Here is a 15311-nt window from a genome sequence, read left to right on the forward strand (position 1 = left end):
TGAGTAGTTTTACATCTTTCAAAAGCTTTGAATTTGTATAAAAGAGAAATTACATGTGATTGGGACATTTGTTTAAATCTTTTGCAATCTCACAATTTTCTATTTTTTGTTTGAAGTGCTTGAAAACGCCTGACAAATTAGACATCTGTCCTGTTTAGTTTTCAGTGTGTGTACGCAGTTATCTCTCTGAAAAACCTGCCTTAAATAAAGGAAGATTAACTCCACCCTGTGTTTACATCCACATGTTAAGTCTTGCCCATATTTGAGTCTTTTTTTTTTTTTTAAATCATGCTGCACTCACTGCATTCAGTGACACAATATCACATAACTCCCTTATCCTTCTCCATTTTACCCTGGCTGGCTGGTTTTAAGTACATTTCTGTGAACTGATCCACATAAAACACTGCTCTAACGTTACACACAGGCAGAGAAAACCAGCCAGCGTTCAACAAAATGCACTTGAGCTTAAAACAGAGCCCACATTTTTTTTTGAGAAAAGTCTTATTTTAGAAGATGACTATCTTAAACTAGTATCAGTATCCCTACTATCTAACCACATGTAAATCAATACATGTTTGGAAACACAAATAAATATGCAGCTGTGAATTCCAGTTGACGTATCACTTGCTCTTATGGCGAGAGCAAAAGCAGTACCTGTCATTTGAACTGTTCTCCACTGTCTGAATGTGTGTTTGCATGTGGGTGCAGCCACATTTGTGTCTGTGTGCGGTATCTATCTGTCTGTCAAGAGATGAAGGCTGTCAGCATAGGGACTAATCCCACCATTAGCACCAGCAGCCTTAACGACAGAGACATTATTGCTCTGTTTGTGAAGGAGAACACAGAGTGAGAGAGGGGGGATAAGGAAGAAAAACACATGAGCAAAGAATCCACAGACTGTCAAACAAAAGAAAGAAAAGGAAAGATTACAGTGAAGTTGTTTTTAAAAAAGTATTTATATAGAATAAATGTAATATATTATCTGGTTTAAAAAAGGATCAAAGTATGTAGAGTATGAGATCAAGGGTCAAGTTGACCTAGATTTACATGCAACTCTAATCTTGACCCGGCGACAGGAAGCTGCCACAGTAAAATTGAAGGTGCCTGCAAGAGATCTCCTGACTCCTGAGACTCTGAGACCTTTCAGCTCTCTCCTCGCTCTATCACAGACTGATAAGCTCGCACACATGTTCAGAAACAGAGCACTCTCACACAGCCACACACATTAAATGGACAAAGGCGTGCTTGCTTCATTCACACATGCACGCACGCAGGCGTACACTCAGAGGCGACAGCCGAGTGGAGTCAGCTGGAGAGGCAAAGACACTTTGGCCTTTCAACAGCCAGGATCACTGGACAGGTCAGGACCACACACACTGGTGCACAAGCAATCACACACAGATTCGGATTTGTCCTAGTGGTAACTGACTTCAATCCAAAACTAGTGCTTGCACAATCCTGACCCGTTTCAAGGACACTTTCTTTGTTGTATGAGGTATGAATCCACCAGTAAAGGCTGACATTCACAACTTTGTTATTTACAAGTTACAAAATTCAGCAATGTCACGTACATAAAGAAAGCTATGATGTATATAATAAACAAAGAAAGTATGAAACAGAGATTCAGGCTTCATCCAATTCCCATGAGAAGACAGCAGCAGGGAGAATTTCATGGTTTGATTCAGGAGTTGAAGCTCTATCATGACTGCTTTTGTAAATATTTCACCTTTTTCAAAGAACCGATTCGCCCAGAGCAGCGTTTAGCTGCGTGTCGGAGGTAAAATAATATTATTTTACTATTTCCATATAATTGTATATTCAGTACCAGTGAATGTTTTGAGCTACAGTGCACTTGTTGGTATACTGAAGTATACTTTATGGTATACTGCAGTATGAAAACTGACAATACTTTCGCTCAGCTGCATGCATGCATGCACGCCAGTCAGACTTTTTACCACACTTCCAATAAAAACAGTCTATTTGTTCAATCTCTTTTATATTTTGATTCCTCAAAGGATTTTTGAAGCTAAGAACTTGAAATGACTCGGCTATGTGACACTGGTCATCAAGTCAGTGTAGGTTTGAAGGATACACAAGCTTTGACTAATGTGTTCATCATAAAAAAAACAAAAACAAACCACTGAATATTTTCCATCACCCTGGGATAAAAGTAATGTCGGTCACTTTTAACATGTACAAGTCTTGCCTGGTCTTCTTAAGATTATGAAGTTTCAACATTGCAGTTCAGTGAAAAAACAGAGAAAATGCACATGGAGTAAGGGTGTGGAGCAAGACTGTTGAAAGAGGGAAAGAAATTAAAAAAGACACATCTAAGCATGTTTGCTGTGCCGCTTTCATGAAAAGCCTCAGTCCCATCTCTCACTCCTCTCTTTCTTCACCTTTTGTGTCAAGTCTTACAGGCTGACTAACAGATGTGGACCAAAGGTGAAGCCTTGAATCACAAACTCCAATGTATATATAGCTGTTTTAGTTCATACGCGCTCATTATACCAGGTGATTAAGCCTCAACGATAATAAAAATGTCAAAGAGGCTTTTGGCGTACAAAGCAAAACGTGCATGCAAAGTACTCCTTTCACTAGTTTGGCTTATTGTGAAAGAACTCAGCATTAATCAGCATATCCGTCCACTTTTGTGTAACCTCACTGTTTGCAGAGTGAACAAAATAAAAAATGCTCCCTGTAATCTCTCCTTTCAGTGTTCGAGAGAAATGGCCGACTGTGCTCACCCAGAGCACACACCAATTCCTGTAACTATTTTGTTTGATCGGTTACACCAAATCCCCTCATGGAAGGGTGTTTGCATCAAGATGTGTGAGTGTCTACACTGTGCGCAGGCTTCGGTTTGACAGATTGAGTGATCTCTGTGCGGGGATTTGGCAGGCCATGGTTACAGTTCCTCACTCATCACCTTGCAGTGTGTGAGTGTTTGTAACTCAATGCCTCTCATCCAGCTGGCTGCTCAAAGGATTAGAAACTCAACGATTCTCAATGAGAGCATGCTGAAGCTAGTTCTGCCTAAGTGTGTGAATATTTGTACATGTGGTAATTCCAAGCATCTATTAAAAGGACTAATCTAGCTAAGAAAATAACTAGAATCTGTACACCAATTCAAAGGGGAAAAAAGAAAAACGATTAAAGCCATTTGACCAAAAGAACTGAAAGACTGATCATGTTGTAAAGAATGAATGTCAGAAGGACATTTTTATCTTCGATTGTACAGACAGGCACAAAATAAAGAAAAAAAACCCTGAAAGCTTTATCATTACAGTGAGAGCATTTAGTGCCTTTGCTACACTGTGAGGAGTATTTTGCTGGCAACTTGAATGTAAAGCTGTTTTCAATGATCAGCTTTATCCATGATTTAACATTTCTGTCTTGAGAAGAGCCACTCTCTTTTCAGGACAATAACACCCAGAGAATCACGTGGAATCACTAGATTTTTAACCCATTTGAATATCTATGCAACATGTCAAGTGTGGCTGACCAAAAAGATTACTGTATTTTCCACATTATAAGGCGCACTTAAAATCCTTTAATTTTCTCAAAAATCGACAGTGCGCCCTATAATAATAGTTAAAAACTGTCTAAATTCTTTCATCTTTAATAAAATGATCAGCGTTGCTGCTTTACCAGGTGTAACAATTAAATTTAACATGCAGGCATCCATGAAAACAGAATTTATTAAATTTAACAGAGTTAGAAGTTAGCAGGAAGTTAGCTTGCTAGTTTCCACCTAAACATGATATAGCATGTTCTGATTGAGAGATTTCTGAAAAAATTAAAACACACAGCGCTGCTTTCGATTAATGCACCTTATAATCCGGTACGCTTGATGTATGAAAACAGACCTGTGCATCGACATTGCGCCTTATTATCCAGTGCGCTTTATGGTCCGAAAAAATACGGTAATTGTAGTGATTGAGGCTCTAAAACAACAGTCTTACATCAGATTGTGATAGAGATTTCAAGATGACTGTTTGTGACCTGACCTGGGACAAAGTTAAAGAAGCTACAACTCACATTGTAACTGAAACTATAGCCTGCTAGGGTTATCAAAATACTAGAATGTCAAACTTACCGAAATGCAGTGTAAAAAAAAAAAAAAAGCACAGGGGGAAAAAGATTAGAACAATACAAACTTTACCAACTTAATAACACATGGCTAATATAGGAACTGTGAGGAACTGCTTATAGTTAAATGACTAACGTTAATGTGTGTGTGTCAGTCAGGCTAACGTTTATGAGTATGTAATACTTTACTGTTTGTAAAGACTTGTTCAGTCTTGGGGTGCTGGTATAACTCATTGGGTTGAACAGTCAAACCAAATGCCTAAAGGCTTCTGCAGAGTCCACCCTGTGCCATTTCCTGCATGTCCATGCTTTCTCCCTCCTTTCCTTACTACTCTAGTCTCCTGTCACGAAAAAAGGCTAAAAAAACCCTCTAAATTAATCTAAATAAAGTTGTCCAGTGTTGCTAATGTCAAATATTTCAGCTGCTAGTGAGGAGAGGTGCTGGGTGAAGTGTGTCAACTAGAGGAGGCAAAGACTGCACTGGTGGTAATGATACTGATACAAATGAGTAATTTGATAGTAATTTTTAGTATCTGAGAATTGATTTTTTTGACAACCCTACTACGCCCTACATCTACTTATCATCCAGTAGGAATGTAGCATGTAATGATGCTTAGTGTTGGGAATGGAAATTCCTGGAAATATTAGGATCCTGTGGTTTTTCTTCCTTTTAAGATTAAGGGTGGGCGATATTGTTTCAGATTGTTCCTCTTTTCTATATGTTGATAATTAAGTGGTTCTGGTATTGTGAAATTAGTTGACTCTTCTAATAATCTAGCTTTTTACTACAAGCTACACTCGTATGCCTTTCTAAGTATCAAGCAAACACATTCACCCACCTGCACATACACACTCTTTGGGAATTTGCCAAAAAGGAGGAGCGAGGGATCAAACTAGGGCTGAACGATATATCGCATTTGCGATAATATCGCGACATGATCAAGTGCAATTTTCTAACCGCAAAGGCTGCGATTATACTCTGGACATGTCCAAATTCATGGGCTGCATCCTCCTGAGGCCGCATTTGTAGACCGATTACGTCACAGCGACGCACCGAAGGCTGTCCAAATTACTACCATATCCCAGAATTCATAGCGCGGCCCAGCCAAACTCCAGTTTCCAGCAATGGCGGCCGCTACTAAGTTTTAAAATTACTCATACTAATCTTTCTGGGTCACAAAATAAACTTTTAACATATTTTCAGGCGAGAAAGTAGTTGTGTAAACATCAAATATCTGCTCGGTTTATCAAGATATCCCATATTTGCAAAAGTGCTTCGACGTTTTCAGAGGCGTCTGCTACCCACCAGCTCGACAGCTAGCCGGGAGCTCGAGGGTTACTGATGCGGCCGAGAACGGCACAACTCCCGGCACATCATTTTCAGATCACCGCGGAGTTTCGCTGCTCGGGTTAAACGTAATATATAAGTCACTTAGACAACCTAAAAATTTTATTGTTGGGCTTTTTTCAGTGTTTTGTTTGTTCGTGAGTAAATCGGTTTGGCTGAGATTAAAGTTATTAGATTAGATAAAATAAAACTTTATTAATCCCCCGGGTGGGTTCCTCCTTGGTTTTCACACAGCTGACTAAACGTCAAACAGAAAACTTATTAAACAGAAGTATGAGACAGTCGAGAATTTACACCAGTGTCTGGTTATATTTTAGATAGCAAGAAGCAGACGGCCGAGTTTATTAAACTCCACCGAGACAGCGGTGACGCTAATCAGAAGGCTAGACCGTCCAGTTTCACGCCTTTAAATTTTAAAGGCGTGTTTGTGTGTGTGTTTATACAATTGCTATTATGTTTGCACTTTATGTGTAATGTTACTGACTGCAGAGATCAGTAAGATGTCTGTATTTTTTATTTATTAGTTTTATTTATTTAATATTATTTTTTAATTGAATGACTGTCTAGTAGTTCACAGATGTCGAAAAACTGAGTGTGGTAAAGCCACTGATTTTTTTAATGTATATTTCTGCAATCTGCACATTGTACTGACTTTCATTTTAATGTTTACACCAGGGTTCCTTGTCAGCACTTTATGCTCAGATGTTTGTAAGCTAAAAATAAACTATTGTGTATGTTCAAATATACTGTTGTGATTGAAGAAGTTAAATAAAAATGTCAGTCATCAATTCATGCATCACCTCATGTCATCATAACAGAGGTCTGTCTTCCAGGAAAGAACAGTTTAAAATTAATGTAATATAGTATTGGCCATACTATATGATGTATTACTTGTCTTTGTTTAATAATACAGAAGACAAAGACCTTAAAAAATAATCGCATATCGCATCGCAATCGCAATATTGGGGCAAAAAATCGCAATTAGATTATTTTCCATAATCGTTCAGCCCTAGATCAAACCCCTGACCAGAATCACAATCCAGATCAAGAGTTGTGATTGTGCCAGAAAAAAAAAGTCATGATCTTCTGGCCAATCACCTACCAACACTTGGTTCAGATCATAATATAATTAAAAAAATATACCAACAAAAACTCGTCTTGATTAAATAAAGATGTGACTGGATGCAAAAGTTAATTTTGTATGGCAAAATGTTTGGACTGCATTTCTGTAACTGCCAAAAATGTGTCTTTTCTTGTAAATGTTTGAGTCAGACAGTACCGTAGATCAGCACTATTTACCTTGCTGATTTCATATAGCATTACTGTAAATATGTATTGGCTGAAAGCCTGAAAACAACCATAAAACCTTAAATTATTGACATACGCATGAATCACAATGAATTAATTACTCAAAAGCATTCATAGTATCACCTTCATTTAAGATTTGATGAGTCTGAATTAATTGTGATTCTTAAAACTGACATTTCTAACTAAGCCAGTGGTATACAATTCTTTGATATTAAAACAATAAACAAGAGAAATTGCTTTTGAAACACATCAGCGGCCAACCCTAACCCCAAACTAACCCTAAACTCATATAAACATGTCTTCATGGACACAAGGGGCCAGTCAGTACAATGGCATATACACAGGGTCACCATACACCCTTACATACCCAAACACAAATGTTGCACAGATGTGCATGACTGCTGCATGAGAATAAATGGTGCACTGGGTAAACTGGCAGCACAAGGAGTTTGAGTCTTAACCATGACCTCATCTGTTTAGAGTGAATCGGATGAAGGGAGGGATGGAGGGATCAGCAGGCAGGATATAGAGGGGGGTATGGAAATTGCAGTTGGGGGTCATGGATACCAAGACAGCATATGTACACGTGTGTGCCTGTGAATGTTTGTGTGTATTTTAAAAATGTGCAATGAGGTACCTCGGCGGCCTTGGCCATTCAAAGCAGGAAAAGGCATGGATCGGTGGTCAGCCCAGCAGTGTGAACGTTAGGGCTGCCACAAATGGTTATTTTGATAGTCGACTAGTCACCGATTATTTTTGCGATTAGTCAACTAATCAGATCATGCATCCATTGGACATACAACGTACAGCTTATTACACCAGCATGCATCTGCTCTTATATAACTATCATTAGCTTACAGCTTTAAGTGTTTAAGGTATGTGCTAACTAAAAATAAAGACAAGATGATAGTTTATTACATTTTAATGAAATTTGCAGATTGTTTCGGTGGAGTTTAATAAACTCAGCCGTCTGCTCCTTGATATCTAAAATATAACAGGACACCGGAGTATATTCCCGAGCATCTCACACTTCTGATAATCAGTTGTCTGCTTGACGTTTATTCAGCTGTGTAAAAACTATAACTTTAATCTCAGCCAAACCGATTTACTCAGGAACAAATAAAATACTAAAAAAAGCCAAACAATAACATTTTTAAGTTATCTAAGTGACTTATATATGTTTAACCTGAGTAGCGAAAGACGGCGGTGGGTTTGAAAACGATTTGCCAGGACTCCGGTGTTCTCACCGGCTCTAGTGAGCCTTGAACCCCAGCTAGCTATCGAGCTGGTGGGTAACAGACGTCTCCGAAAACGTCGGAGCGCTTTTGAAAATATGTGGTGTCTTGATAAACTGAGCAGATATTTGAGGTTTACACGGCTACACGTTTATTTTGTGACCCAGAAAGAATAATAAGAGTAATATTAAAACTAACTAGCTGCCGTCATTGTTGGAAACTGAGCTGGGCCACGCTTTGAATTCTGGGACAGAGCTTCTTCTTCTTCGGGGTTTAACGGCAGCTGACATCCTTGTAAATGCAGTGCTGCCATCTTCTGTTTCAGTCCGCTATTACACTCTTAAATCCTACTAGTTATCCCTGCGCTTTTGGGATGTTACAAAGCTTCAAACGACGCGTTGACTATTAAATTAGTCGTCGACGATTTTGATAGTCGACTAATTGTGGCAGCCCTAGTGAATGTCCACCTAAACTTCCCCCGCAATCTTTGTCAATTTTTTATCTTACCTAAAACCTTTCTGCAATTCTTTGTATGGCTGTGACATTAAACAGAATAAAAATTTATAAATAAATAAAAAAAACTCCCTACAAAACACTGTCAATCAGAGCAATGGAGAATGGTATTACAGAGCAGAACATGCAACATGCAGTGTCTGTGGATGCAACATGCAACTCTTTACTGGCACTGCATAATAAAGCAAAACTCAAACCAATGCTTCCTGCAAATAAACAATTTAACCATAATATTTTGTTAAAAAAACACTGCAAACAGTATCCTATATTTTTGTAGACACTGGAACAAGTGTTAGGATAGTCGCAGTCATGCAGGACTAGAAACTGGAAACTAGTAACCAGTTGCTAGGGAAAAATAGTTTATTCTTCCACCATTTGGGAAATGGTTGCTAGAGGTTGCTGGGAGTCGCTTGCAAATGGGTGCTATACCAGGTTCCGCAGTTGCCCACAATTTCAGACAACGACTTGTCTGCAAACACTAGCCCCGTAGTTGCAGAGTGATAATGAAACTGTGAAAAATATGATGGAAATGTAAGCTATTCACCTTCAAAGTAATGTATAAATGTTGTGCCTTATCACTGCAAACAAAACATTTTAAAAAGGTGCTCCGGACCCTTGTGACTGAGGCCTTTAGTGTAACCCTTTCATTAATTCAGTCTGATCTAATTCATACTTATTTTCCATACATAGCAAATAAAGGTCCAAGAGATTGAGAGTAAATATGCCGCCCCCTCCCCCCCAAAAAACACCCACAAATACATACGCACCTTGATCTTTGGCTGGATGTGTCTGAGAGCATCAGCGGTACCCATGTCGCCATCTTCCTGGATAGAAACCACATCCAGTTTCATCTTCACATCCTTTATTTTAAGGTCTGTGCTCATCGCCTTCTGGACCTCTTTGGTAGTGATCACTATCACCTCTGAAAACACAGTTCACAAAAGTATCCCTTTGATTATCTTACCTTCATAAAAAAGGAGACAAGCCACAGCAGATGCTTACATGGCTATAATATGTTGTGAGCTTCAAATAAGCCACTTTTGTGTTTTTTATAAAGTTGGTAGGAACAGTACTAGACCACTTTACGAATCTAAAATGTTGTAGAATCAGTCTAGTTTAATTAGCCTTGCCTGCATTAAATGGTTTATACCGGGCATTTGCTCACTCTAGCTGTGTCAGCCTAGTAAAACCTAATTGCACAGATTTGGCTAGGAAAATGCACACTGTAAACTGCTGGCCACACAGAATGATTATGTATAGAAAGCAACTTTTATTTAACCTAGCACAGGCTTTTGTAATGAACAGCATATTGCCAAAAATAAATAAATAAATACTTTAGAAGGTCAGGCTTTCTGAGCCCCACTGCATGCTGCTGCACAAGAGTCAGAAAACTTGACTGTAAAAAAAATAGTGAGGAAATGCACACCTGACATGCTGACAATGTCAAGTTGACAAGCTGATGGAAGTACAACTAAAACAGACCAGAGCAAAATCTGACTCAATGTAAAATATTTGTAATGGTGTTAACTGAGGATTTCAGTGCCAAACAAAAGCAAAACTTTCACTGACCTTAAAGAGAATAAAGAATTACAACTGGCTTCGCTTTTACATATTTAGAGTTTGAAAAGCATAACACATTTTAAAGTAACTTGTTGTTTCTTTTAGGTATTTTGAATGTTTTAACAATGGTGAAAAACATCTAACCAGTTTTAACTCCCCAGAATTTAGAGTCCAAGTAGTTGGTCAACAACTACTTGTGTAGGATAGATCTTGCTTAAAGTCTAGTATTGCAAATTATTGCTTATCCCCCAAAACAGATAATTTATTAAACACACAGCTATAGTTTGCACTTCCCTGGATTCTGCCTGGCTTTAACACTCCAAATGATGAACCAGCAATGAAAGAAATATCATTTTTTAAGTCACAGTTGACATGATTGTAATCATAAAACCATTTTTATGACCTCCGCTGACATTCTCTCTTCATTATGTCACTGCACAAATAACTCTCTCCCTTTAAGAGTGCTCACAGTTTCTACATCAGTTTTTGTATCTGTAATTTAATCCTGACAGTACTAACGTGAAAAAAAGGAGTCCTCAGTTATAATAGGAGGTGAAACTATTTTTCTTATAGGTCTGAGTTTCCACTTTTTGTTCCAGACTTTCCAAATGGGCCACATAAACTTACTGGCAGGATTTTTGCTTCTTTACATTTTATGTGGAAACCAAGAATGACTTAGCCCTAACTTTAAGACTTCTCCCCCGCTACCACTTACACAAAGCTTACATGCAACAAATACAGTTGATGTGAGCTGTACGCTACAATATCAGACCTGATTTTATAACTTAAGATGACCTATAAAGCAACAAATATTTTCACATATTATGGACACCCAGACCTCTGAATAATATTTCTAATATTCAGTATCAGCTGAAATAATAGCTGAACCAAGAGATAAAGAAGCATTATATTTATTGCTAGCTCTCACCTTCAAATCCCACCTTCTCCAGAAGGTTAAGGGGATACCACATAAGGGGCTTGTTGCCAACAGGCAGCATAGCTTTGGGGGTGTTGTATGTCAGATCAGTCATACGAGAACCCCCACCCGCCGCCATCAGCACCGCTTGGAGCTCCATGTCTGCTGCAGATGGCTAAGAGAGGAGGGGACATTGTAAATGAAAACGTATAACATACAGTACTGACCACAGGTGTAGACTTAGTACTTCAACAAATTAATACAGCACTAAAATACTGTCGATAATATTTGTGTATAATACTCTGTAAAATAGTATATAAAAGCACAAAGAGTAAATTATGTTCATATTAGCAATAATGTGAGTTCCTAAATGTAAATGGACACCATGGGTAAATGGGCTATTGTACATCAGTTCAATATAGTTCATGCACAAGAGCACAAACAGATCCTTGTTAAAGAAGTAAGTCTTTTTATTACTTTAATTACTAGTTTTTAAATGCATTTAATGCTACTGTTATGTTCATTTTAAATAAAGTGTGTTCAATGTACACATATAACATACTGATGATGCTGTGTGCCTCAGCTATATACTCCAATCAGTCTTCCAAGTGACACTCCCTCTGCTCTACCCTGTTTACCGTATTCAAAAAGTCTTAGCTCACACCAGCCAAGATTGCAGGTGGCCAGTCTAACAGAAGGCTAACACAGACAGACAATCGATAATGCTCACATCCACATCTATCGTCAATTTACAAAAACCAATTAAGCTAACCCCATGAATATCTTCAGACTGTGGGAGGAACACAGAGAACATGAAAACTCCACACAGAGGCCCCAGCTGGCTAGCACACAGGAAGCTAATGACAGAAGGTTAGCAGTTTAGAGGCATTCCAGACCTGCTTCAGATGTTTAGTAGTTTGTGAAATTGCAATTTGTGGTCACGTGAACTGACACAACTGACAAGCTCTCTATGATTCATTTACTCTCAAGCCTGTGTGACTGAACAGTGATGCTAGACGGATTTTATTTTACAAAGTCAGGACATTAATGTTAGGGATCAGTGGACTCCTACTCAAAAGACTGAAACTGTGAATTCCCTAAAATACTAGTATCATCATTATGATCATCAAGAACTGTGTTTTTCTGTCTTTCATGGTATTGGCTTGATGTCACTAATGAGATCTCGTTGCTGATGGATGAGCACAGGAGTTAGCTTCTAACATTTCTGAATGTCATGATCATGCTGGCAACTAGGGCAGTGCCACATCAAAACAACCACAATAATACCAGTATAAATTTCACACAATACAAAAATGTCTTATCGCAAGTTTCTTGCTATAGCAACGCCATGCATTTACATTCCCTAGTGCACACGACGACAATGGGACAAGACTAGGCATCTCTGAGAGTGAGAATCAATGACGGTTTATTATAAACAAAAACCATACTAATAAAATATCGTAGTTCCCACTAAAAGCGAAAACAACAAACATATTTCAGCACTTGGAGGAAATACACATGGCCACACATTGTACAACCAGGCTATAAAGTAGAAGATACAGTGCAAATGTAAACAAATGGCTCCACCGAGGACCACTAGCTGTTCTCTAAATGCCAGGGAGAACAAACAGTGGATGGAAATTACATATGTGGTTATATAGTGGAATAAGCAGGACTTTAAGCAGCTGGTTAAAAGGCTGTTGAACCAACATACAACATCCAAGAATGTAATGCTATGTAATCACTACTTCAGTATCGTGCTGGTACTTCTGGTAACCGAATAGATTCATACTTCAATCAGCATTATTGTTGGGTCTTTACCTTAAAATATAAAGCACCTTGAGGCAACTGTTGCTGAGATTTGATACTATATAAATAAAATTGAACTGAATTTAAATTAGTGTTTCATCAATGGAAAAGAAGAATGGAAAATACACTTTATTTACAGTGATGCTGATGCCTGCAAGCATCACTAAAATCTTGTTCAGAATTCTTTTCTATATCATCAGTAATACTGTTATTGCAAGTTTCACTGAAATACTGTGATTTGATTTTGAAGTTATACCGCCCAGCCCTACTGGCAGCACACAATCTGTTTCATTCACCTTCATACCAAGAGCATGCACAGCTTAATACTTGTTGAATAGACTCCTAGTGTCTTTTTCCCCCCCAAGCATTCAGTGGTATCGACCTTCAACACTATGATACCAGTGCATCACCAACAAGTTTGCACAACTGTGCTTCATTGTATGTAAACAAAGATGCCTGTGCTTTATTGTAACGTACGGCAGCTATGGCTGAAAATGAGGAAAAAGAGGATGAATCTGCATATTGTGTTTATCATGATGAAATATGACATCTAAAATCACGCAGTTATTTGACTCCCACAGTCACAGCTTTCTTAGTCTCAGTACAGCGTGTGCTTCACACAGCGCCTGCTCTCCTGAACGTTTATATCCAACAGACATCATGTCATCGCTGTAGTAACCACTAGCGTCAAACTGGCATGTGTGCTCAGGACATACCCTGTTGACCGAGAGCACACCCATGCTTTAAGAATTAATTCAAAGCCGAAGCACTGAGATATAAAACTTTACCTACCTGTCAGAATCCCTCCGAGCTGTTCGGCTGCCTGGAAATGACAGCGGTGCTAGACGCATGTAACTTGCCGTCAGTGTTGTTAGCACTCGGCTAAGGACTAGCAACGAGCAGTAAACGATGCCGCTTTTTTAGAGATAGATTACAACCAACCGGACACGTTTCTGAAAACCGACAGGTAACTTAAATACAAGTAAATAACAGATATTAGATTTCTCGCCAAATAATTTAACAGTAATTACGCAAAAGACGCTAAGCAACTAGCATTTTAATGATGACACCTGCGTGCCTTTAGTGAAATACGTCCGTGCGGGAAACTACTTCCTCTGTAGTATGGTTCCGATCAGAGAATAGAAGAAAAACTAGACCATGATTTGTCATAGACTAAAGTTTTTTACAGACAAGGGGAAAAGGAGGAATAGGTGTGGTTGAGAAGGACAGATCTGTTTAAAAAGAAAAAAAATCTTCACTCTGCTAGGGTATAATATCATCATGCTGGCAAGCTAAACTATGATTTATACTAAATTAATTTTCCGAGTGATGATGATGATAATTGTTTTACATTATTAAACAGATAAAGAATATTCTTTTTTTTTTTAAAGCTATGGTACAAGGAATTACAAATGTTCACACATTGTAAAAATGTGAGCAGGTTAGCGGCCAGAAGCCAAACAGCAAAAGCTTAGAAAAATCCCAATTCACAGAGCTGAGACGTAACAGCAAATTGAGCTTGGGGAATGTGGCTCTGGTTTTGTTTGCTCTGGCCAGGAGATGAGCTTGACTGCTCGTTACTGCCTGCTCAAAGCCAGGCAAGCACGAGAAGGGTGGGAAGAAGGAGAGAAAAAGAAAACAACAAAGAGACGAAGAGGCCTGACTGCCTGTTGTTGCCCAAACACCATAATGCTGAAACTATTGAATGCAATTTCTCCACCGTGAATGGTGATTGCTGAAAAAGTGGGTGTCCAGCTGCATTTGCTGTCTGTGAAGCAGTGCAGAAGAGCCATGTAGACAAATAACAAAAGAATAAACTCTAAAATCAAACAATCCCATATGCTATTTATCTTATAAAACACACTTTAACGGACATATGATCATTTCTGTTTATCATCTTCACCTTCTCAAGCCTGCAAGGTGTTGTCAGAAGGCAGGTGGCATCTTTCTCAGTTCATATCAAGGAATCTGGGAAAAATTAGAGTGTATATATAAAGTGTGTGTGCCACAAAAAAAGGCCACAGTAAAAGTCAAATAAAGACCACAAAGATTGCTTAACTCAGCTGGTTAACCACAGGGAACTGAAGTGTGTGAGACATTAGAGAACTTGGCTAGTTACAAGAAAAGCTCAAACAGCAAGAAAGCAAACATGTCTAAAAGGATATCAAAGTTGGTTTTTGTTTGTTTGTTTGTTCTTGTAATAATAATAATAATAATAATAATAATAATAATAATAATAATAATAATAATAATAAAAAACGGGGTCAGTATAGAAGTTTTTTGTTTGATGTCATCTGCACATTACTTGCGTTTTCCTGTATAGTGGATGTGAAATCCTTGTGATGGTGTTGTTCTCATAATAATGTTGTGTTGTAAAAGCTTTGGAATTTTGTGAGGAAACAAAAAAGTGTTTGTTTACATAAAACTCTCTTCTGGAATAAATGGTAAGTGTTTTAGTTTTTAATAGCAATAGATAACTTCTTGGCTAATGCTAACTGATTGCTCAGACAGTGTGATTGGCCAGTTGATG

The 15311-nt window shown here is 38.3% G+C and overlaps 1 protein-coding gene across 1 annotated transcript in view; it reads right to left on the reverse strand.

The window, feature by feature from the left end:
• eif2b3 (eukaryotic translation initiation factor 2B, subunit 3 gamma) overlaps positions 1–13879 on the reverse strand; it is a 35272-nt gene extending 21393 nt beyond the window's left edge. Inside the window, exons 1-3 of the mRNA XM_080906825.1 lie at positions 13574–13879; positions 10985–11147; positions 9264–9418 (exon numbers count right to left, since the gene is read on the reverse strand). Of these exons, the coding sequence (XP_080762951.1) occupies positions 9264–9418; positions 10985–11132 (303 nt within the window). The 5' untranslated portion in view covers positions 11133–11147; positions 13574–13879. The remainder of the gene's footprint in view (positions 1–9263; positions 9419–10984; positions 11148–13573) is intronic.
• Positions 13880–15311: the final 1432 nt, after the last annotated feature.

The sequence above is a fragment of the Rhamphochromis sp. 'chilingali' genome (genome assembly GCF_963969265.1).
Source record: "Rhamphochromis sp. 'chilingali' genome assembly, chromosome: 16".
Classification (NCBI taxonomy): domain Eukaryota; kingdom Metazoa; phylum Chordata; class Actinopteri; order Cichliformes; family Cichlidae; genus Rhamphochromis; species Rhamphochromis sp. 'chilingali'.